A 26,354-nucleotide genomic window follows, 5' to 3' on the forward strand; every position below is an offset into this window, starting at 1 on the left:
AAGTCATACTTGCAGTGCGGTTGTAGTTAGAGAGAATGAACCTAGCAGAGTTATTTTGTACTAGTTCAAGAGAGGTGATGAGATTAGCAAGACTTTGATCCCATATGGCGGATGCATATTCGACTTTGGGGCGTATGAGAGACTTATAGAGTACTAATTTCAAGGAAGAGGGTGCTTTGGAGAAGTTACGTCGTAAGTAGCGGAGCATGCGATTAGCATTGTTAATCACGTACTCTACATGAGTTGTCCAACTTAAGTTGTTTGTCATGTGCACGCCAAGATATCTATAAGACAAGACTGAATCTAAAGGAACGTTGTTTAGGTGGTAGGTGTTATGATTCGAGTTAGTTCTTGATACGTGCATTATCTTACATTTCTTAATATTAAGTTCCATTAACCAGATATTACACCAATCAGCTATATTATTTAGGTCAGTTTGAAGTGTTTTAGTATCATCAACATTGGTGGAGGCAATTAAATGGAGGCAATGGCAGCAAGTAAAGAGTTCAGTAATCTTCATCAAACTTTGATGAAAACCTAATTTAAGGGGGCAAGAAATCAACAAGTCCTCATGAATTTTTCAAAGAATTATGCGCAATGCAAACTTAATATCTTTAAAATAAGCTATATTAAACTCATCATCCAACCTAGCCATAGCAACGTTCAAGCGCATTACGTGGTCAATATCAGGGCTGCCCGAGAGAGAATACTGGTAGAATACCGGGGCTGCTAATTAACGCCAGAGAACGAAAGTCGGATTCTGTGAAAAAGTTTAATGCTCAGGCACAAAATATACTCCGATCTATTGCCCTAGTTGGAAACAGAAGGAGGGGGCTGCAGGAGGGTAACCTACTAAGAATCTTCCAAGCCTCCTTCATCGGCCAAGTCACCTATAAAGTACCGTTCTTCCATTGCAGTAAAGCCGATTAGAAAAAAAATTGATACGCTTATAAGAACTGACATCAAAAGGCTACTCAGCTTACCGCAGTCTGCCACCACGGAGTGGCTCTTACAGCTGCTTCATAACATGATTTAGGAGCTAATCTAGGCGCACCTCAGCACCCAGATCATCAGGCTCCCATCCACAAAACCGCGTAATAATATTCTAGGTGAAGCAAGAATCTTCCCCAGGCATGTACCAATTGATAGACTTCCTTTATCCAGCTAAGCTAAGGAAGGCATAATGGTAGAACGCATACTGAGAAGTGTTCATCCAATCTATAATAAGAATCGTCGCAATGCACATGCTATGTGCACTGCGTCTCCTGTGTAGAGAAAATTGCTTTACAAACTCTAATTTTTAAAACGTGCTTACATTAGGTGCTATCCACGAGTGCGCTTTGTCTCATATGACTTATTTTTCGAAACGTTCTGCGAACAAAAGGAGAATAGTTCTTTTGGAATCCCGGACACCCAAGCTCATTCGCACCGAGTTTGATCTACGCTGGTTACGACAAGATGACGCAGAGGAAGAAACAGATTTGACCCCGGTAATTAGTATTAATGCGAAAACGTTGAGTTTAGTGTCGCCCCCGTAGCACACACATCGTATATCTTGGCGCAGCCAAGGCAAAATACTGCTACGTTTTTCAAAAACGGCTTGCGCATGCACACAGTGAACACTGGACCTAAATGGAAACAATAAAACTCTACATTCTGGCCCATGATTCCTTAAATATGCACTTGCTCGGTGGCACCGGTGTCTTGCGTTGGTTTTAAAAGCAGGACGGCTTAAGACGGTAAAGCAACCTTTAGGTGTGTCGCTGCGTGGTAAGATACGCCAGCGCCTAAGGAAGGGTAAAACAAAGAGTGTGTATCAAAAGAAAGAGCAGCTGAGAGAGTTGCACAATATATATATATATATATATATATATATATATATATATATATATATATATATATATATATACGTAGATCCAAGTACGGAGACCATCACCTTTGTGTTTTGCATGTTCAAAGCAGGCACATCCCCAAGAGTTTCACGCGAATATATACATATTTGACTCCATATTCACTCTCTACTCTGCGCAGTGAAAACAAGGACAAGCTGTGCAGAAATATATTTAACTAACACGGAGGAAAACTGACTCATTTACCTACAATGTACAAATATGCGAATTTTCTCGATAAATCTTCACCTTATCCATAATGGCAGTTGGGAAGAAAAAATTGGATTGTGTATTTTCATTCTGGCGAACGGTGGGGTGAGTTGATGCGCCATGCACGTGTAAATACTATATTGTGCATTCGCACCTACAGGGACTCTAAATGATTTATCATAATCAAGTTGCCATAGAGTGGCTTTAAGAGATATTCTCAAAGTGACAAGCCAGTCTCTTACCTTAGATCACACATCGCAAAAAAAAATACCAAATTTATTTCCGAGGTTTGCACGAGCTAAAATGATGATATTGCCACGTTCCATTTCCCAAGTTTTTGTTATCGTCCCAAAACACCACACAATTCTCAGCGCAAACCGCGCCTGCAGTTTTCGAGAAGGTTCCAGACTGTAGTAGATCATTTTGATAAGATCACACCCACTGTGCGAACGGTACAGATTGTTCTGGAACCTACGCCACCGCCAGCGATAACGCTAGAACATTCGACGGCAGGAGTATAAATGCCGACGCGCTTCGCCGCTTGTCAGTTGTTGATCGAAGGCCGACGCTCCGTTCGCCGCTATCAGTCCGAGACTGCTATCTGTGCAAGATTGCTGCTGTAATTGGACTTTCCGTTTACCGGGCACAGGTTCGCCCAAATAAACAGTTACATCCCAACACGAAGTCTCCTGTCTTCAGCCACGTCATGACCCCGTGACAATATAATAATGACGCGTGCCATGGTGGAAGGCTCCGAGAGTTTCGACCTCCTGTGGTTGATAACGTGAACATGAATCGTAGGTAAACATAAATCTAGTAGTTGGCCATATTAATAATAATGGCACCACCGCAGTAAGAATGGAATCTACGACATTCGTGACAACAGCCTGACTCACACTTGTGACCCAGGCCTGCACCTGACTGAATTCGTCCTACAATCTTTTAATTTACATAATAAGCAAGTGTGTGAGCTACACAGACGTGATTAGTCTAACTTATTGTTTTTGTGAAGCACCCCATGTGGCCGACCTGGGGCTGCCATGTGCCGAGGCATGGTTTTGAAAGAAAAATAGTATTTCCTAACGGAGGTCCAGATTTTTTTCGTTGAGATAAGTATCCACATGTTGTTGGGTGAAATTCTAGCCCCAAATCTTCTTTCAAAAGAGGCCGTGTTGGAGATAATAATTTTTTTTCTTCAAAGTTATGAGTAGCTCAAAACTTCGCCGAACTATCTTCCTGCCACTTTTCTTGACTACCTCTCCCCCTCAACCAATCTTACAGTCTGCCCTGACCTGGCCCTGGCGGGGCTAAATACCGCGACTGCGGCCCACCACTCGAGATAAGTTATAAATATCTACCATAATTGATCACAAGAGAGCATCCAATTCAAACATACATCACCACTGACGATTTGAGAGCCCACATAAGACACATCTGCCGAGTTCATGGTCACAATGTTGCAGTGTTGCCACTTCAAAGACCACAAGCGATGTTTTCAAAGATTATTTCTGCTCCGAGAGAATGCCTTCCTTTTGGCTTCACTTCAGCAACAAGACCAGCGTCACCTCCGTGGTGCCTACAACCACAGGTTTGCCTCACTATTCCGGGAATAAAGAACAAGAGCCGTCATTCAACAGTGGTCCTACGACAGGTGACATTGTCGCTAGTCAACGAAAAATACGGCCAGAGGACCCGCATTTACACCGATGGATCGGTCTCAGCTGACAGCTCCACAGGTGCTGTTGTCATCTCGACGTACCAGGTCACTATAAAGTTCAAACTGTCACATAGAACAACATCCACAGCAACGGAGTTTGCCGCCTTACGTGCTGCTATACTTTATATCGCGGAAACCCGACCTCAAAAATGGGCTGTGTTCTGCGACTCCAAGGCATTCCTTCAGAGCTTGCAATCAGCTTTACGACAAAGGGAGCATCAACAACTAGTGAATGAAATTAGAGAAGTGATTCACAAAGTTTTATCGAAAGGTCATGATGTGGTGTTCCAGTGGTTGCCGGGACATTGTGGTATTGTTGGTAATGACCTTGCTGATAATGCTGCCCGACCCAGACAACACCATTTCCATTGTCAAGAACCGACGCTGCAAGGGGCCTTCACTCGTTCGCTAACACCATGTCGGAAACTTGGCTGAGTGACCCCAGTGTCAGGAACAGCCGCCTACACAAATTGGAACCATCGAGAAAGCATCAAGTTCTATCGGAACTCTCCCGCCAGGATGCAGCTTTACTGTGCCACCTGTGGTTAGGAGTAGCTTTTACAAAGGTGTACTGCTTTCGCATAGGAATGGCGGATAGCTCCCGATGTGAATCATGCGACACTGACGAGACAATAAAACATCTACTGTGTTGTTGTGAACGTTTTGCGAGCGAACGCAACTTGCTACGCGAAACGTTAGACACACTAGACAGTAGACCTTTTTCCGGAGAGAAGATCCTCGGTTCATGGCTCTACGCGTCACAGGCCAGAAAAGCGACGCGGGCATTGCGAAGTTTTCCAAAGACGACCGGACTACGCGACCGCTTATAAGCGTGCGACGGACAAGGTCACATCTACACACACGTTGCCCTTCACTTCTCTCTCTCTTCTGCTTTAATCCCCTCACCCCTTCCCCAGTGCAGGGTAGCAAACCGGACGTGCGTTTGGTTCACCTCCCTGCCTTTCATTTCTTGCCTTCCTCCTCCTCTTCCTCTGCCATAATAATTGTATCATCATGGCGGCTACTGAAGCCAAATCAAGATTCATTACTAAAATCATACGTCGATGTAAGGACATCTAAAATATTATATTCTGTTTTGTAAAGCAAAAAAAAAATTAAGGGTGCACCAAGTGGGTAGGCGGTGCAGTATTTAAAGTCTTGCTTGCTTGTATTTACTTTTCCTGTTGTTTTCTTTCTCTTTTTTCTTTCTTTGTCACTGTCTCCCTGTTTTCATAGCTCTTTCCATCTCTATTAAACTCCAGTTTGTTTATTGATACGTGGTATTCAATGCCCAAAAACCATATGATTATGAGAGACACAGTAGTGGAGGGCTCCGGAACTTTCGACCACCTAGGGTTTCTTAACGTGCACCCAAATCTGAGCACACGGGCCTACAACATGTCCGCCTCCATCGGCAATGCAGCCGCTGCAGCCGGGATGCGAACCTGCAACCTTGCGGGTCAGCAACCGTGTACTTTAGCCACTAGACCTCCACGGAGGGACAACTCCAGTTCTTTCTCGCTTCCTCAATAAAATTGTTTCTTTTTTATTGCGTATATTTCTCTGTTCCTTCTTTTTGTCCTGCTGTCTAGTTTTTCTATCTCTCTTTGTGTCCGCTTTTTTTTTTGCCAAGTCGATCTTCTTCTGTCTTTCTTCATTTTCTTTTGCTCTGGTCTATATTTGCCGATGACTGCATAATTTACCGCCAAATAAACAACCTTGATGACCATATCACGCTTCAACGAGGCCTTGAAGTAGTAAACCAGTGTTGTATTACATGGCTCATGACACTAAACGTGTCGAAGTGTTAAACTATGTCTCTCACCCGCAAACCTGTTAATTAACAGTTTTCTTATCACATCAACAATAATGTCATATCGCCGACCGGACCTATAAGTATCTGGGCGTGCACCTTACACCTAATCTATCATGGTCAGAGCACATAACTTGCGCATGCACCAGTGCATCCAAATCATTATAAGATCCGTGCGTCGAAACATGCGCAGTGCACATTCCCCCTTGCGGAAATTTGCGTATCTAACTTTTGTGCGACCGCAGCTTGAGTATTCGTCTCCGATTTGGTCACCACATCGGAAATACGTTATCGAAGCATTATAAATCATTCAGAATAGGGCAAGCCGTTTCATTGCTCACAATTATAGTAACCACTCTAGTATCACGCAAATAAAAAGTAAACTATCATTGCAGTCGTTAAGTACCCGCCGTATTATTGCATTGCTGTCACTGTTCCATAAGGGGGTTTCACTCTGACGACTTATCACTACCCCGCTTGAATCATCAAGTCTATACATCGTGAAGATTGCACAACACTCTCAGTTACGCCCGCCTATATGGTGCGACGCAATCATTCAATTTTTTCCCACTACCTCGCGCTATTCGTCTCTGGAACAGCTTACCAGACAACATTGCTTCACTTAAAGACCATGACGCTTTTTGTCTTCAGTGGAACAAAAACTTTTCCGTACACTTGGCTTAGTATCCTTAATTTTTATTAGTAAAACTTCTTTTTGATTAGCTATTGTAAGGGCACTCTTCAAACTGATGGTGTCTGTCTTTTTATACCACTGTCACACATTTTTTTTGTTTTTTTTACAGTGACGCAATTGTATGGTGGCTGTTATAATGTGTATTCTGCCTGTACTTTGTATTATATTACTCCCACGCAATACTTATTATGTCGTGCGCAAATAATTTTTTCCTCGTATAGTTACCTGTTAATCTCTTTTCTACTAGTTATTTTATTCTGTGTTATTTTATTCTACTGACCTGCAATTGTACTCTATGGAAATCTTCCTTTACAATGTATTGAATTGTACTGTATACCCCTTCACCCTATGCCTCCAGGGGCGTGTGAGGTATTCTGAAATAAATAAATGAGTCGAAGTCTGCGTCAATGCCTGCCCTCTTGTTCATAAGTTTTTAAAAAGAATGCTAATAGAGCCAATGTGGATATCTCCACAAGTTGACTTTTAAAGACAATAACTAGTCTTCCTTGGGGTGCCTCGAAACATGAAATTCTGGCCTGTATATCTGTACATTTGTCTGTTTGTTTGCCGCAACGATGCCCTATACAGCCAACCCCATCCGCAGCGCCTACAAATATTACTCAAGTTTCAGCGTTGGTACTTCTGCGATTGTCAAGAGTAAAGCAATTATTCAGCAGATCTGAGGGACCATAACAACACCCCTATATTCTCTTTCTGTGTCTTTATACTAGAAAAGGCATACATAAGTAATTCTAAGGACCGTAGCGATGATCACGCTGCTCTGACACTGCAAAGCTATGCCCAAAAAGGCAAATGTTTACAGAGCTTTGCTAAGACAACACGGTCGTGGCACCTCCCCGTCGCTTTGTGTTCTACACCTTATTGCCTCTGAGACAGGCGCGCACGCCTTTCTTTGTTTTCGAAGGTAACTGCCAGATGGCGCTCGTGTCTCACGTGTCTCGAGGCACTCGTTCGCCTTCGTTGCACGGATCAAGACACTCCAACGCCGCGCCTCGAGAATACAATTCACCGATTTTCTCACCGAAAAAATTCTATAAATGTTTTGTCCACTCTCTCCAAACGCAAAACTATCGTATTTCGATGACATTTGAAGTGAAATATGTAGATACGGGGCCAAATTTTTTTTAATACTGCAAGGCAGTCTGAAACAAGCGAATGACTTTGAGACGCTATTACTGAAAACAGCGCTCTCCAACGCAGTCGGTTTAACCCAACATCTTGTGTTACCTTCCGAACAATACATTTTTAGCACTTACGGGTTGTGCAGCAAATAACAGCTGCAGACCTGTCGAGTATACTATATAATGATATTGTTCGAAGCTACATTTGTTCAGAGGAGAACACCTAAAAACTTTGTCGACCCTGTGGTACTAACAATTGTTGAAGATATAATACTTGCACATTGAAGAAAAAAAAAAAGCAGCGGAAAGGACTGTTTTTTTCCTTTTACGAAATTCAATTCACTATGGTGTACCCCGTAGCACTTTCAATAGCGGAGTACTGAAGCATCCGCTTGGAGTAGTATTATCAGGGCATGATATACTTATTTTTCGCGGTAAAACAGCACTTAACAAGTGATAAAGTTATAAGTGTACTGACTCGATCTCACAGTCAAACTTCACACCTCACTTAGACGAATAAAGTAAGTGAGGCAGCCACAGGAAAGGAAAACTATAACGTTGTATGTGTGTGTCCTAAAAGTTCACAATGAAGTTTCCACTAGCCACACTGGTGACTTACTTCCTGCTCTGCCTTATTACTGCTCAAGGTAAGCCTCATCACGCATTTCTCTCTTGCAGCGATGCTGACATAGATTTTTCGCCCAAGCACAAAAGACATGATATTCGCAGGAATTCAAAGCTATTGTGGCTATCACAAATAGCATGCAATAACGATGGCAGAAGTGTAGTATGATTCTTCTATACGAAAATAATGCATTTAGAGCGAATGGGCTCTGCATCAACCAAGTATAGTGGCGGCTTTGTGGTGTTTTCTTCACCAGAAGGCATAATTTTATTCTTGTGGTATGGAATTGCGTGTCAGCAATAAAACATTACGTAAAATGTTTGAAATATGCGCTTATGAACTATATTACCCTTCTTCACAAAAAGCAAACTCAAAACAGACCCAACATTTTTTCTTGGTATTGCTGAGTTGTTCATTACCAGTAACATTACGCTATCCAACAGCTGCGTTAAAGCACTGCAAAGCATTATAAAACGAGAAGAGTTCTCTTTCGAAGTATTTGATATTTTTTTAGCACTTCGAAGAGAAGGGAGAAACAGTGGCTCAGTGAACATGCTCCATCGTCTTCGACGCTGCTATTATGCAAACTTAGTATTCTTGCTCAGTACACCTCTATTCAGAAGCGAACACAATTGTTTTGCGACTATTTGGGGACACGATATGGGCAGTCGCAAAAGCTAAGGCAGGCTAGCTTATTGGAAATGACGGTGCGAAAGAAAGCCTAGAGCGTAACTATAGGCAAGAACCCCGAGGAAAAACACCATAATAGATGCGTGTTGGCAAGTTCTTCAGTAAAAGGGGGGTAATTGTGACACGATGCTTTCTTTTAAAACTCAATGAAGTAAACAGGTATCGAGAACTTAAAAAAGCACCATCGCCTGCTAAAGGAAACCACATGTGGATGCGAAGTAGCACAGAGATGGCGAATGGCACCTACAGAAACTCGTCTACGTCACCTTAAGCAGGCGCAGCTACATTCAGAGCCTCTACCTGACTAACGCTGTCGTTTACCGTCGCTTGCTGCCGGTGACCACTGCCGTCAACGCTGCCGGTGACAAAGGCTGTTAGTGAGAATGATTATAGCATTGGTAAACAGCCAGTTTCTCACCGCACACGCTAGGGACATCGAACGTGATCCCGTGCTAACCAAAGTGGGCGCGCTCTGTCTCACGGAAACGTGTCACGTCGCCAGACCAACGACCAACGGCTACCAAGTGATCATGTGTACTAAGGATGCGTTCGTTGCCTTTGCCGCCGACGTGAAGAGAGGGGGAGCTTAGAAGAGGAGGGTGGAATGCGTAGGGGGATGGACGCTGCAGGAGGGAGTAAAGAACAGACACAACTCTCGCCATAAGCTACTTCGCATCTATTATCGTATCTCGACACAGCTTCCTTTGGGAATCAGACTTCGTACTACCTTTCGAATTTAAACTCTCAGTAGTTGTTAATCATCTCAGTCGATGGAGAAACAAGAGTGTGGGCCACCTCTGTCAATTGTAGTGATGACAGACAAGAACTTTCCGCAGTGAACTTGGCGTGGCGCTGCCTTTGAGATCACAGTGCAAGTTCATTGCACTTCAAATGGTTTTGCGGTGCCTGAGTTATAGATCCACCTTTCCCCTAGGAATTATCCATCAAGAGATGGCATTATGATATCATGATCACTTTACGAATGTGACGGCCATGTCATGACACCATGATGTTACAGGTCGAGGACGTCAGATGACAATGAATTTTTCTATGATCGTGTTGACCCAACCAACATTCACCTGTCGGGCTTTATTAACCCCTTGTATAACAGGTACCACGTTTATAGCAATTTTGTTGATTTGTTTCGCCATCTAAATTTCACAAAGGTACTCCTAACTCCTAGCTTCCACAAACATGGAAGTCCAAGCACACATACTTGTTTGGTGGCACCATTAGAACTCTCTTTAAGTGATGTTTCTATTGTAAAATGGACAACACGCACAGCCAAGAAGAAGTAAAATTACGTGGCTTTGTAGTAATTCACTGTCAGTGGTTATAGACAACGTCGTGTGCAGTTTAGGCTTGCATCCACGTTTGTGACAATCTTGACTAGCAAGTCCAGTTTTCTAGATATTATAAAAGGAGTACTGCAGTTTACAGTGTGACGAAGTGTTTTCAATAAATTCCTGCAAAAAAAAAAGACTTTTGGAGCACCTAAAGTCTTGAACACGTTTTTATTAAGGGAGCAAGAGGTCAAAGACGAGCTGATTTACGACATTCTTGGTCAAAATAAATACCGAAGTGGAAGTGAAGACAAAAGTGGGGAAACTCATATTGCGCAGAAGAGCATAGTTTACGTGTCAGCTCACCATGCATGGATAGTGAAAGCTTTACCTATAGTCAGAATGAAGAAGTTGGACTTGTATACAGTCTAATGAACAAAGAAAAACATTGCCACTGTGAGATAATGATCTCAACAAAACAGAAAAAAAATGATACATCAAGTCAGAGAAACAATGCTAAAGAAATCAATTGATTTGAACGTTTCGATCCCTTATGAAATCTTTCTAGAGTCTAGTACATGCTTGTCCAATTGTCAACAACACATTGTTGGCTGTAACAAACGTGGCAGTAATAAAATTCCTATAAAATGTAGAAATACTGATGCATGCTTATTCTAAGTAATCTTCAAAGAAGTATTTCCGGAAAACATCTTTTTTCGGTTGCGTTCATTGCGCAGACTGTACATGAGGAAGAAAAGTTTGATAATATTATGAATTCACCCTAGAAGATCCTCTACATTGAAGACTTTACGAAGAAGGCATTCATGCAGGACTCTGGAGTCAGAGCTCGGAAAGTGTTCCTTCCTGAATACCACGTTACCGGACCAATAGTGCCCACGCATCTAATACGAGCTGACTGAAAGATTTTTAGCAGACGCGTCATTGTCAGCAGACTCGTCGGCAGGCTGATAGACCGATACTACAGTCTCACTTGACTGAATTGCTGAACTACCATTGACTGTGCCCTTTTCTGGCAGGTCAGAACTTAAGCATTTGTAACAAGTGCCCAAACATAGTGGTGGTTGCATGTGCTAGCTCAAAAAGTGTATTTTCCAAGGGGCTCCTCCTGAGAGGCGTCATTGCTCATGCCCCAGTCGAAGATGTCACGGAGATACCCTCGCACGTGCTCTGTGCGCAAACCACCAAATTATTCCTCCTCAGTTGGCCGCAGTATTGTGCTCACAGGGTGCCATAACATTTACATTACTCATCGCATAACGTTAAATCTCGAAAATGTGAACGCTGTGTGTCTGCCCCATCTGCATATTCTTTGCGCGTACCAGTGTTCGGGCTTTCATGTGATGTCATGCCATGACAAAATGTCCTAGTCCTCTGTGAACCACGGCGTTGTGCGTGCGAGCGACTAATGGTTATATCTTCCTATTTTCTATAAAAAAGTATGTTAGAAATATGATCAAGCCTTTTGGTACCAGGTGTGACCATTTGAAATAAACACATATTAGAATGCAAGTTAGACTGAAACCACAGGCAACGCAGACAGAAAGAATTCTACATACATGCTGCAGTCAAGTTCGCAAATGTCAATGATGACTATTTATACCTTGAGAAAATGTCCTTCGTAGCAAATATAGCTCCACAATCTTGGAAAACAAAAGCTTAAAAGATTTCTGCTTTGTTATTTCTGTTCGATGATGATAAGTGGCCATTTCAACAATAAATGAATAACCATAATTTAGCAATATCATTATTCTTAAATATACGTTTTCGTAATGAGGGACATGTATTATTCAGCTTGTCATTTAAAACCCAAATATTCTATTAGAGCCTATTTTTATGTTTTTATTTTACTTGCAGATTATGAAGCGGGCAATACAAAGTCAAGTTGGTCTTCAAAAGGTGGATCCGGTCCTTATTCACCACGTCGACGGACACTGGAAAGTAGGTGTTGATACTTGCAATACCTTACTGAGAATGAAAAAGCAGTCAGAAACAAAACGGTTAGCTTTACTGTAACCTGTTGTCTACCATAACGAAGGAGGGAAGATGACAAATATAGAGAAATAAATATAAAGAAGATAAGAAGGATCGAAAAAAAGAAAGAACCAACCAAACAAACAAATACCTTACACGCACGCGCACATCGTGGTGCGCTCCATGTATACCCAGAAGGTACCCAATAGAAGCGAGTGTTGGGCAAGTTGGTATTCTATCTTGAATGACATTTCGTGCCAAAAAAAGGGGGGGGGGGCAAGAAGGAAGAGAACACAGACCATGACAGACCAACGTGAGAGTGTGTGCTCTCTTTCTTCTTGTCCGTTTTTTTTTGCGCAAAATGCCATCTACGGAGCTAACGAAATGTGAAGTATTTCGCAGCCCAATTCATCCTTAGTAGCACTACATAAATAAGAATGCAATCTTTCACGTTATTGAAGACTTGCAAGAACAGGCTCTAAGACACCCAGAACTTGCAGTGCACTTCGTGATAATGGCGTCGCTATTCCGTCGAAATGGAATGTATTGCGATTATCGATAACCTTACCATAGCCATGACTCATGTGTTTTCGTCATGAAGATCATCAGTGCAATCTTGCAACACTCTGTTAGTGCACAACCATGGTAGTCAAAGCCATGAGACATCCGCGGCCAGTTTCATTACCTCTAACCATTTTGGTTCAACAAATTCAACACGTTGGCTCGTGGTGGTGGGGGTGGGTAAAGTTCCGTAGCTGGGGCAATTATGGTACAGGCTCTCCACTGAAGTATATTGCAGTGATTGCCTTCATTCATCCACAGTATTCCCGCTCTCAACCGGAGCATCACTGTCCCTGTCTGACAATACAAGCAGCTTATTTTCATCTTGAGGGATCCCGCATCATATGTTTTATTATGGTCCGCTTTTTTTCATTATTAAGCGGCCTGTTCATGAAGCTACATACACTTCATGGATGTTGAGACAATGATGAGAAGTTGCTTCGCAGAATTGTGAACTGGGAGGTGTTGTACAAAGTAAGGAATAGTCATCTTAATGCAAACGTCACTCACAAGACTCATTTTCTGGCAATATTGTAGTCTTGGTGTATAGTCACCTACCTGATGAAAGTGATCTGCACTATCTAGGGATGACAGCCGTTTTCGAAAACAGCTTTACGGGACACTACTCATCGTGTTGTTTCCAAATTATGCACAATGAATCGCAAACTGCCACAATAAATCACACTGGAGCAAAGATATATGGAATGCTCATTTCCTATCAAATGTCAACATCTAGTCACGCTGACATATGAAAAGCAATTACATACTATCCTATATGAGCAAGGAAAATTCTATGGTTAAGGCAGTAAATGTACCTGTAAATAAAAATGAAAGCTATTAGCGACTACAATTCTAAAACTCAATGTTAGCGCCATGGTTCACTTGTGAAGCAAAGTAATGATTTCAGTATTTGCAGGTAATGGAAAGAAGGGTTGATTAGATAGCTTAACAGACAGACAGACAATGAACTTTAATTGATGAAGAAGAGTTACTGACAAGGCCCCCTAACGGGTGGCTGGCGTAAACGCTGGTCACGCCCAAGTATAGGACAGAACACCATGACACTCCACCCTTTCCTGGACCTCCTAGATAGTCTGATTTAGCTTTCAGACTAACATGCTACTTGTGGCCTCTCATTCGACTTTGCTTGAGAGGAGGTTGTTTCGCAACGTGGGATATCGCCAGAGAATGTTAGCCAAAGGACAAAATCTTTCACTGCAGTCAGGACAACCAGGATTGACGTCCAAGTACTATTTACTGAGTCATTCCTGCAACGGGAAGCACCCCGTCCGCAACATATTCAGAGTACCCGACTCAATTCTGCTAAGCTTCGAGTGAGCAAGAGGATAGGCTCTCATGCCTAGCTGGTAATGTTTAGTGACTTTATTGTATGTTTGAAGTGGGTCATTTTGCTGAGTATCTTTCTGCCTCTGGGGAGCCTCCACACCGTCGCCGCGTGAGTTCTCACGGACGATCATGGGTTGGCTCATTGAGGTTAGGAATCCCTCGAGAGCATTCTTTTCCATGTGTTCAGGAACCAATTGATGAATTGGGAGGTGGGGCATAACCCAGTCTTTAGAATACACGCCGCCTCTCGAGCGAGGTTGCCTGATTCAAAAGCATATCTGCTTTATATAACTATTGTGAAAACAAAATGGCACACAGAAAAATATCTGACAGCGTCGCGTCTTTATCGCTTTTTATAAGGCCAGGTTTGGAGCCGACAAAGGAAAAAAGAAGGAAGAAAGAAAGGAGGGAAGAAGACAAGAGTCTTTTTCTCTTGTCTTGTGAAACTGTGGATAGAATGAGCTAGTGAGTGTGCCTGAGACATAGCTTTTGTCGTTTCAATGGCAAGGCGTATCTTTCTTAAAAGCGTATTGTTATATTTCGCGCGTTATTTCTAAGCCGGTTATAGTTGACATCATATCCCGTGGTGTCATTTGTCACTATTGATAATCCCAGCTGGCAAAAAAGTAAATATAAAGATGCCTTTAACCGAGTACCCTTAGTGAAGGAAGACTGTAGGGTGACCCGAGAATGGCCGAAGGAAACAAAAGAGAGAGGGGGGGATAGGAGTGGCAAAACAGAACAAGTAGTACATGGCACGTCGAAAGAAGAACCGGCGACCGAAATAAAGAGCCCGCTGACCGAAAGGTGTCCATACAAGCTCTCATAAAGGCTATTGGTGTTGTAGTACATCTGTATACTACAAAGGAGGAGGAGGATTGAAAGAGGAAGGACAGGGAGGTTAGCCAGTTGGCTGCACAGATATGGAGGGTGTGCGCATAAATGTCCTTCACCTAAATGCCTTTCACAGATGTACACTACAAAACTGTCTACTAATGTAGGCATGGTTCTTCATGAGGCTCTACGTGTATGTCAGGCTGATTGAGTACCCTTATTATTCTTAGAGCTGGCGCACACGTTCCCACGATGAATATTTTTCGTTCGCATTCTGGTCATACAAAAATAACTCCATACTATGACTATAGAACCCCGCGCGTATAACCACCTTTGTCACACGCAAGCGCTGCGAAGCAAGGTGTGATAAATGTGCCAGTTTCTGTGGCGAACAGGCCTTCACACCTTTTGAGGGCATCAAGAGGAGTCAGTGGTTCCCGCAATTGGTAGCGTAGTCTTCATTATTAAAAGAGATTTTATCCCCAAGAAATAGGCTTTGCATAACGTGAATTGGCCATTCGAAATTAAAATTCAATAAGCGATTGCAAATTACTGTGCGCTACAGTGCAAGTGAAGATATATATAGCAGTAAAGTGGCCTCACGCAGAAGCCAATGCGTTTCGGTAGAGTTTAAAACACTACTGACTAGCAGCGCGCACTTCTAACTACTGCTACTACTACTACTACTACTACGTTACTACAACGTTATACGCCATTTTCCCCTCTGTCTATTTGATACTGACATTTCCCGCTTTTACCACTCTAGGCCATCACAATGGCAGTTGCCGCTGCCGCCAAGAACCTGCTTCTTCGCTTCGAAATATTTGTGCGTCAGGTGCAAGGACGTTTTACACAAGTTTACAGACAATCAATCACTATGGCAAATGCTTTTGAAGAGCACTTAAGAAAAATAGGAGCGCCCTTTTTTTATATAATAAACAGTGCTTTTTTTAGAAATAATGCGGACATTTAGAGCATAATTATAACGTACAGAATAAATTGCCAATAATAAATAGGAGGCTTATATACTATTTCAGCTTATACAGTGTGCGAATTCATAAACAGTTTCAATGTTTATACTCCTGTTCCTTTGAGATGTCGAGCCTGCAACACACTTGACGCCAGCAAGGGGAAACCCAGCTGAGGAGCCGACTGCTGGGCGGATGTCCATAGGAACAAATGGTGAGCGCTCATAGAGCCCTATCATGTACGACCTCGTTGCACGCAATGAAAATAACTGAGGTCATTCTTTTGCTATAATAGGGACTGCGGAATGAGGGGTCTCATTCTGTAGCTATGATTTTCACACTTGTGGCCTTTTGCAGCATTCCCTGTAAGAGTTTTTAAGGCGATGCTGCAGCATTTGATAATGTGCGCTGGAAACCTTCCTATTTGTGGTACAATCCTGAGGCTTCTCAATATGCGTTTTTACAAATAATGCAGACATTCAAGGATTACTTCAAACTTATCTAATAAATTGTCCATAGTCTCTAATAACAAACACAAATACAGTGTGTCAACGAATGCCTGATATAAATGTTTGCTCCATTTCCCGTTAAGGCGCAGAGGCTCCAACAAGCACGATACCTACAAACTGGCCTACAGCAATGCAGCCAACTCCTGAGAGGACTGTGTTCATAGGAACAAACGGTTAGTATTTATACAGGTACAACATGTTGTACGATCACGTTGCCCACTAAAAAACTAACAGAGGTCATTATTTTGATATAATGGATTGCGGAATCAGAAGTCTCACTCTGGAGTTACGATTGTCATACCTGTGACGTTTAGTAGCATTGCTTGAAAGGTGTCTAAGGTGGCGGTGTAGTATTCACCAATATGTATTAAAAACCTGCGTGTTTGCGGTACAATGATGGAATATTTCAACAACATTCTAATTAGTTCCAAATTCGTTTTGGTGGTTAAGGTTCAATAGTCTTTTTTTTTCATTCGTCATACATATATGTCCATATGTTCTACATTCACTTAAAAAGATGTGTGCGTCCTATACTAAAGTGACGTGACTACACTACAGTGACTTGACACAGTTATAAAACTTTAAGCTTTATTTAGTGAATAATACTGTCCTGTTAAGAATAAGATACTCAGCCAAGTAACTGCTCTATGAAAAAATAACCATACTTGTAGAGGTTTGATGTCCAAAAAGCCAGGATATGTATTTATGCGGGAAGCCGGAATTTTCCACCATCTGGTTCTCTTTACGCGCCTTTAATATCAAAATACACGAGTCCGTGGCACATAACCTCGAACTAAATGTGGCCTTGCTGGCCAGGATGTAATCTCACAACCTTCGGTTCAGGGGGTCAGCACAATAAACACCAGACACCACGGTGGTTTTATTAAAAGATCAATAGGAGTCAGTGCTAGGCAACAGAATTGATCAAGCTTCAATACTATGGTCATACAACCAAAATGAAGTGCTCAATATGCTCCTTTTTATTAACCGCTGCATTATCTAAGGCAACAGTATAAAATGGCCTCGAGCACAATGTCGGCGCAGCACCAACGTTCTCCAGCACATCTGGCGGTTCCTGGGGCGATGGTATGTAGGCGGTCGAAGTCTGGACCCTATTTTTCTGGACAAATACGCTAGAAACTCGTGGAAAAACCTCGGCACAGCGTCCGATGAAAGTTTGGGAACATCGTTCGGCGTCTTCACACCAAATCCGATTAACCACTGGTCCACATGAAACATGTCACTCCCATCGAAGTGCTTTTCACTCCCCCACACATGCGGGGAATCAAATGTTAAACCACTAGTTTGTCGTCACGGTAGAGCGCTCTTGAACTTTTCCTGCCGTCCGCTCTCCAGTTAGCCAGAACATGCATTTTTTCGTGATTTTCCTTGTAGCTGATTGTATCCCCCGAAAGACTGCAGGTACGTGGCATCCTTTTCAATCGTGAGACGCAGAATATTATGCACAAGACTGAACATTCGGTAAAAACTGCGCAGTAACATGCCACGGCGTCAGGCGGCACTGCTGCCGTCGGCCTGATGCGACCAATGTCTCCAGTGAAGACACAGCACTGTCCCACACCATTTGCTTGCAGCGCGCAATGCTCTCCCATGGACGTCCGACTCTGGAGTTTCACACACACGTAGCGCCACCTTTCGGAGCAGTTTTAGGGAGCCCAAAGTCCGACTTCCTTGCAAAGTTCACTGTGTAACTAGGTGCAACTATATAGCATGTGCGAAACAACCATTTAACTAAATAGAGTGAGCTAAGTGGCGTGTTAGGGGTCTTTATGCGTTGAACATCCAGAAAAAGAGCTAGAAATTTCTCTCCGTTAGTCGGACGAGCAACCGAACTGCCCTGAAGTGCTTGCTGGATCACTTGCTGGAATGACGGCAAAAACAAGCGCAGACTAAACAGCTCCGCGCGCTAAGAAGAAAGGCCTCACGACCAAGAACTATACCATAATAGCGCGCATAGCAATCACAACGAGACAGGAAGCCATCGTGTTTCATCGCACACATTCAGTATGCGATATGTGCCGGCATAAATTTTTCATTTTGTGACATCCCTCCATGGGTAGCTGTAAGCGCACTCATTCGAAAGAAGTAAGCAAAACTTATTTAAAACGTGCGACACATTTTTTGTGATGGCAGAAAGCGGGGTGCAGTATGTAAGAGGGACTAGAGATGAAAAGGAAAACAGAGGCGCCTTTAGTTCATGTTGCGTACTGTACCCCACTTTTTACATTCACAGTGAACCGTTACCAACTAGCCCTAATGTCTGTTTTACTACGACAAACTCTTGAAATTCATCACATTCTTCACACATTCAAAAATCTTTTTGTGGCCATCGATTCGTGAGGCAGTCTACTCTGATACTACACCTTGTATACTGCGAAGGTGTTTACGTCTGACGTGCACATCGGGAAACGGCAACGAATAACCTCTTGACGCCATCGAGGCTCAGCGCTAATATGTGGGCATCTCAAGGCTACTTATGCTTAGCATCACATAAAGTGCGCTAGACGTTCGTGACATCTGCATATAGGTAAGGGAGCTAACACATTAAGTTCATTCTGTCGAACGGAAGTTTCACTGCATGTACCATGCAAACTAAAGGCATGTTCTTAATGTAGGCAGCGCTGCAGCAAGAGGAGGAGCAGAAGGTGGGGGACAAGAAGACGCGAGAGTGCCAGACACGGGTGCACCCGCTGTGGCAGCACCAGGCTTCGGAGTTGGCGGAGTATTTTTAGGGGCTCCAACTGCCCTAGGAGGAGGTGCTTTTGTTGCAGGTTTGTTGATATTTGCAGCCGTGAGAAATATCTGCTTGCTGGCATTCCCGTACCTATGCAAGCTCGTTTCTACATTCAAACACTATTATAGCGTAATGGTGTAGGGAAATATATATATATATATATATATATATATATATATATATATATATATATATATATATATATATATATATATATATCATCATCATCAGCCTGACTACGTCCACTGCAGGACAAAGGCCTCTCCCATGTTCCGCCAGTTAACCCGGTCCTGTGCTATATATATATATATATATATATATATATATATATATATATATATATATATATATATATATATAGATAAATAGATAGATAGATAGATAGATAGATAGATAGATGAATATATCCTCTAATATGGAAAATTACACAAAAGGAAGTATCTGTGTGCTACTTGTCGCGTTTCCTTTACAGTGACAGAAACGCGTAGAAACGTTAACCAAGGCACTCACTGCAAAAATTAACAGAATAAACTTTTCTTGTGATAGCAATTATATGGACGCTCTCGGCTGGATTTCCCGCCGGCACCGACGCGGACATCGGCGTCGATGTCATGCACCGTATATGTATACGTACTATATTCATGAAAACACAAAAAAGTGCCGCCATATCAACGAAGGGAATGATAATGAGTGGGCGAAGCTCCTGAGGTAAACCTGGGAAACCGAGAATCCTGCGTACATTTTGCCCACATGATTTTATTACAACGCTCCCCCTTAGCGTACGTCGCCGCACTAAATCAAACGATTGCTTTCCACCAATGACACGCGCCATATGTGACATCATTCCTATTTTGTAACATTTCGCATCTTTCATCATCAACTACAAGTACCGCCGTCTAGTTTAAAACATCTTGCATCTTTTCATCATCAACTACAAGTACCACCATCTAATGAATACAGCAAGAACTAAACGAGAGGTGGCTACATACAGGGGACGCACAGCCCACGCCTTAAGGAGCTTCGCCCCTAAAAGGAAAAATAAAATCCCCAACAAAATTCAGGCGCACGAAATCGTACGTGCGACCTTCGCCTCGTGAATGTGATGTGCTAATCACTTAGCCACCGAGGGGTACTTCCTTCCACATGCTAACGGCAAGCTATCCATATCTACCCGTTACCGCTGCTGGCGCGCATCTCGGGGGAAGGGGGGGCTATCATGTTTTCAGCATTATAAGCAAGATGACGCAATGCGCGTGTGGCGGCTCTCATCTCTCACGCATACTTTGGCCCGCAGAGGGGATGGGATGATCTCTCGCGCACCCTTCTCTCCCGGTGGGAAGAATCTTACGTCTTGGCTGGCGTTCGCCTTTCACTGGAACGATTCTGTTGTAGTTACGGAGCGCACAAAGATCACTGCAATTGTTGCGCAGCCTCCGTTGGCAAAAAGGGGTGCGCTTTTCCGACAGAGCGAAATAACAACTGAGACACTTATTCGCGTGCATCTGTACCTGTGAGCTCGTTTCGTGGGTCATTTGTGGGTGAGAAACGCGGGGCACGTTTCGATTTGCTTGCCATTCTGCGCGTGACCTTCCAATTTGTTACTTGTGCATTGATTTCTTCGCCTTTGCGGCGAATCTGCGACCTTTTAACTAGCAGAACAAAGCAGTCGAGTCAAACGAATGACTTTAAATCCTTCCTACGAATAGCGATAGCCAGCTTCAATTTCTGAATGGCAGCCACCTCGGAGCGATGAAATCTGGCTAAATTAACAAGCGATACTAAAACTAACGCACCAGACATTGCATCTAACAGTCGCTTCAAAAACACAAAAGCGATTTTCGTAGAATTTCCGTCAAAGGCATCATTGTCGTTGGCTGTCAGTGAAAAGTCATCCTTCTCTTTTGGCCAAAAATGAAAATGAGAGACATTAGAACAACATAAATAATAGAAACATCTTGATTTGAGTGAGAATCGAACCCGTATCGTTTGTTTCGTAAGCAGGTGTTCTACCGTAAAGCATACACGCGTCTGCTTCGTCTGCTCAGAAAGGATGCGAAAATAACTTTCAAGCTCTACAAGCGCACGTGTGGGTTACAGGCTTCGCAATACAATATGTATTAACGCAGTGACATTGCGATGTGCAACGATACATTGTCAATTGGTGCCAAAACATGCGTATACTGTAATAACATTGTGGCTTAAAGTCAGCCACCCATTACAAAAGGCACACACGTTAGTGCGCGCATTTGCTGAGCACTACGTAGTGAGCGCATTGCAAGTTCCAGAGCATTTCAGGCGCACAATTACTTGTGGTATATATCATGCTATAGCCCATTACGCAGAATGCAGCCATATGCTAAAGCTTCACTGACGAAAGTCACTTTCACCATTATAGATAGCATTGTAGTAATGCACAATCTACACTTCTCGAGTAACATACTATAATAAAAAGTATGCACTACGTGGTTGAAGTACCCACTTGGAATGGAATATAGCTGTCGTGTTCAACTTTGAAGGGGTCCTTGAAACGGTTTTTTTTGAGTTCCATTTTTTATTAGACCACTACTGGAGCAAATAATCGCACCAGAGTTCAATCGAAACGCCCATTATAACAGAGCTACGTGTACTAATAAAGGACTCTCGTCCTCCACTCCGCCTTTCCCCCTCAACTCTTCCTTCAAGCGCTCGGTGCTAAGCTCCGCCTTTACGGCGCCTGCATCATGATGTGGCTTGAGACCACGTACGCGCAAACCACGCCGCCGGTCCGATACCGGCAGTCCGTGCTGCGCGTTCCACAGCGAATCAGATGAGCTGAAAACGATGACATCAGCGTCGTAGAGCAAGTCGCTTGGTGTATAGGCGGTTTAAAATGCGTTTGGCTGAGTCGCAGCGATCTGCAGCGATTTGGAACGATTCATACCTTTAAGGCGTTGTAATAAATTACACAGTTTACGCAGGGAGCTGAAATTGGTCACTAAATTACTCGTGGGGCTTCGTCAACCGGCCCAGTGTGTTTGTGAAAAATCGTCAAACATGTTTCAGGTTCCCTATAAAGGCGAAGCTTAACAATCACCCAATTTTTTGTTACCTATTGAATACACCGAAAGGTAGCGATAAATTATTAATACACGAAGTATCGTACACATCCTGTCTGAACAAATCATAAACATTCAAAATATTTGTTTTCCTCAAATGCAGGACGTCCAGCGCCGCAGTATGACGATGGCAACTACGCAGGCTCACGAAAGACGTTCTTTGGGAAAGGTGAGTGAAGTATTTTTCACTTAGCATTGTTAGTGAGAACCTACTCCCGGCAGAGGAAAGAGATCAATGAGCACTAAGCAGTAAAAGACGCTGATTGCTTTTATAATCAATGCAAAAAGAAAGTGATGAACAAAAGGCAAGCAATGAATTTTGTACTGCACCCATATGTTCAGTCGTTCGCACACCACTGTTGTATCGAAGATATGCTAAATGCGGTCCATAGATGTCCGCTGATGTTCATGCATGTTAGGAAACTACCGTTTCAAGAGAATTAAGCTGCAGAGCACGGCTCCGACACGGTTTAGATTCCGAGCCACGAAGGTCATAGCTAGATGAGGACATGACGCAAAACGAGGGTGCATATAAAAAAAGACGACAGTCTTTCTTGACATGCTTCAACGCAAAAATTTTGGTCCTTCTGTTGGTGCCTTTGTAACGGTTCAGCCACTCGAAGAAAGTTTAAGCCCGTGCTGAAAGCCCTCTCATTTTGATGGAGTCGCTGCGTTCATACTAGTGAAGAACAATCAAAAAGCAAGCATTAGGCATATTCGAGGCACAACATCAGTGCTTAAGTGCTATAGCACTTAATACACACTGCCTATAGGCAGTGTGTATCATGTACACACTGCCAATTAAAATACACACTGCCTATAGGAGGTGTGTACTTTTTTTATTTAGAAAAGTCTAAGCACGTAGTTATAAAGACTGAAATGCTTATAACGCTGCGCTAACAATGAGACGATATGTACAAAAAAGCAAGCGTTTCCTACGCTTCCCTTAAGAATTCAGGGACTTCTACCTAAACGACCCAGTGCTGCCACCTGCCCACGGCTCTGCGTCCTAAAATAAAAAAAAACTCGTTTCCTCACATTACTACGAGATGACGCCATATCTTACACAGTGCCTGCAGAGGGAAGACTATCGTATTTCGACGTCCTTTCCAGGGAAGCGCGGAGATATACGCCCTGTTATTTTTGTGCACATTAAAAGACCCCTGATGAAGACAACTATTTTCCACCTTTTCAATCCTCTGCGGGAAATATCAAACTGATTGCATCGATCGGCGCCTAAAGACATGGAATATAGGTTTTTTTTGTGTTTGAGGAAAGAGGATCATGGCGCGAGCACACAACAAGGCGCAGACTCGCAAACCGCTCATTTAGGAAGTTGCCGGAAATAAGCAGCTCACAATCTTGTACATATTATTTTTATTGTGATTCGGACACAAAAACAGCTGACATAAAAAAACTCCACCACTGTCTAGTTACGTAATACTCTCTTTCTTATGACTTGTGAAACTACGGAAGTGTTTCATGAATAGATAACCACACCCCCCTGCTTGTGATTTATGATAACGCATTGTTACATTCAGTTTACATGGAGGAATTCCGGCTTGTTTTTGATTTCTGATCACATTGGCATAGCTGTTTTTCTGAACCCAAGAAGTACTCTATTGTGCAACGCAAATTCTGGCTTTCCAGAAAAAAGTGCACGGAGAGGAGGAGGAGGAGGGATGAACAACAAGAGAGAAGGCAGGGAGGTTAACCAGGCAGATGCCCGGTTTGCTACCCTACGCTGGGGGAGTAGGAAGGGGGTATAAAATTAAGAGACCGGGAGGAAAGAGAAGAGAAAGAGAAAAAAAGGGATAGTCAGTCAATCGGCTGGCGCGTATGCAGCGGTGGCACTACACAAAAGTTAAAGTTGGTCACGTAGGCCTGTAGTCCTCAAAAAGCACAAGACAGCTTTGACCGCTTTTTGAGCCGACGAAAGGCGAGGACGGTGTTCCAGTAGCATCTGTATAGAGAGTGGCCGATCGTCCAATTGTCACAATGCGTCCGAAAGCTTCCGTTTTTCAGAGGAAAATCGAGGGCAATGGCATATCAGATGGTCGATGTCTTTTTTGGTGCAGCAGACGTCGCATTCCGCATTGTCGGTCAATTCGATGAGGGTTCTATATGCTTTTGTGAAGGCAACCCCCAACCCAAGGTGACAAAGAAGCGAAGCTTCACGTCGACGAAGTCCAAATGGAGGTCTAAGTTCCAGTCGAGGGCTTATTTGGTACAGTCTCGTATGTCTTATGCTTAGGGTGCTCCACTTCTGCAGACACAGACAACGTCCCAGGTGACGAAGTTGCTTTGCAGCGTCAGTCCTTGACAAAGGAATCGGAAGTATATGCTCTTCTTGGTGCGATGTGCGAGCCGCGTTGTCTACTGATTACACAATGGCCAGGAAGCCACTGAAGCTTGACCCCGTGGCCTGTTTCTGTGACGTGGTGAAGAAGCTTGACAACTTCGTAAGTTACCTGTTCATGGCAACCTCGTCGAAAGACTGACTGCATGCTTTGTAGGGCCGGTTTCGAGTCGGAAAGCACCGCCCAAAAGTGCACAATCAATGGCTTACTACTAAAGCCAGTATAAAGAGTGCATTGAATGTGACTTCATAGAATAATCATTAGGGGCAACTTAAGTGCACAGATCATTCAATTGTCTTAAAAAGGGAGCGCGCGCGCGTGCGGGGGGGGGGGCATACTTTAAAGGTAATAATCATAAAAGTCTTGAAATCAGGATGGTGCAGCTTAAACTTCGTGGCGCAGTTAAGCTCATGAAGCGTATGTTTTTAGGGGCGAAGCTCCATAGGGCGTGGGCTGTGCGTCCCCTGTAGCCTGTATGTAGCCACCTCTAGTTTAGTTCTTGCAGTGTTCACTAGATGGCGGTACCATCCTCTGTATGTAGCCACCTCTAGTTTAGTTCTTGCAGTGTTCACTAGATGGCGGTACCGTCTCCTGTATGTAGCCACCTCTCGTTTAGTTCTTGTAGTGTTTACTAGATGGTGGTACTTGTAGCTGATGATGAAAAGATGCAAGATGTTATAAACTAGAAAGCGGTACTTGTAGTTGATGAAAGACGCGAGATCTTATAAAATAGGACTGATGTCACATATGGCGCGTGTCATTGGTTGAAGGCAATCGTTCGATTTAGTGCGGCGACGTACGCTAGGGGGAGCGATGTAATAAAATCGAGTGGGCAAAATGTACAGGGGATTCATGGTTTACCAGGTTTACCTCCGGAGCTTCGCCCACTCATCATCATTCACTTCGTGGATATGGCGGAATTTTTGTTTTGACAAAGACCATAGTTGAATGTCACTACTTCATGGTAACTGTACCACTTTTGCTTGCTAGGCTTACGTGATTCCAGTAGATACGTATCCAGTAGGTGTATATGTTTTGGCGAAAGATGATTTTCAATGCCGACCAGTCGAAATATGTCAATTCTCTGTATTACTAGAGTGACGAGTTGAAGTTTACAGGCCATGACAGCATGCAGTAAACAGCCAGGCATCTTACTTGTACCATCTTTTCGGGTCTAATAAAGTGATCACCACCACCGCCACCTCTTCGCGACATTTCTCCTATGCCAGAGCGATCAACAGCAGAGCCACTCAAAGGATACATACTACTACAGTCGACTGCACATCGCTTCTTGCAGCGAATGCTCGTATTTTCAATATACGAGTTTTATAGCTGTTAATCCTACCTTGAAAGAAGTTGATGTGCACAGCATTGCAATGCTGGTCTGCCACATATAAAATTGAGAAACATCACTCTTGACTGAAAAACGACGTTAATGCTTGTCGTCGTGTGCGGCCTGGTAAGTTTTCTTTGCATTGGGCCATCTGAATGAAAAATAGGAGCATATGTTCAGTGACTCCACGGCAGCCATCCACGCCTTCAGCATTGGTGCCGTGTGTAACACAGCTTATATATCGCATACCGGAGGGCTAAAGCAAAGCCACCCACACTCTCACTTGGTTCTTCACTCACAAGGGTACATTAGGGATCGTAAGGGGTCCCATAGGGGACTCCCTGCAAACCTGAACGAGCTGGACCTCTCCAGGGCACGAGTTCTCGCTTTACGCGACCATAGAAAGCTCCCCCAGCAGCCCGCCGTTGTGCACAACAGAGATCATGCGACCATTATTAACAAAATTTCACGGCACTTTTATCTCGGCAGTAGAAACCTTCGTTTTCCTGGCATGAACATAGGTCAAGCGCAGGCGTT

At 43.4% G+C, this 26,354-nt stretch overlaps 2 protein-coding genes across 3 annotated transcripts in view; one reads left to right on the forward strand and one right to left on the reverse strand.

Annotated features, from left to right (window-relative positions):
- LOC119182319 (uncharacterized) overlaps positions 1–26,354 on the reverse strand; it is a 192,874-nt gene that overhangs the window by 160,538 nt on the left and 5,982 nt on the right. The window lies entirely within an intron of this gene.
- Positions 7,717–26,354, forward strand: part of LOC119182318 (uncharacterized) — a 28,331-nt gene continuing 9,693 nt past the window's right edge. The window contains exons 1-6 of the mRNA XM_075866981.1: positions 7,717–8,112; positions 11,939–12,022; positions 15,893–15,979; positions 16,358–16,447; positions 18,911–19,066; positions 22,228–22,293. Coding sequence (XP_075723096.1) covers positions 8,052–8,112; positions 11,939–12,022; positions 15,893–15,979; positions 16,358–16,447; positions 18,911–19,066; positions 22,228–22,293 — 544 coding nt within the window. The 5' untranslated portion in view covers positions 7,717–8,051. The remainder of the gene's footprint in view (positions 8,113–11,938; positions 12,023–15,892; positions 15,980–16,357; positions 16,448–18,910; positions 19,067–22,227; positions 22,294–26,354) is intronic.

This window comes from Rhipicephalus microplus, chromosome 6 (assembly GCF_043290135.1).
Source record: "Rhipicephalus microplus isolate Deutch F79 chromosome 6, USDA_Rmic, whole genome shotgun sequence".
Taxonomy (NCBI): Eukaryota; Metazoa; Arthropoda; class Arachnida; order Ixodida; family Ixodidae; genus Rhipicephalus; species Rhipicephalus microplus.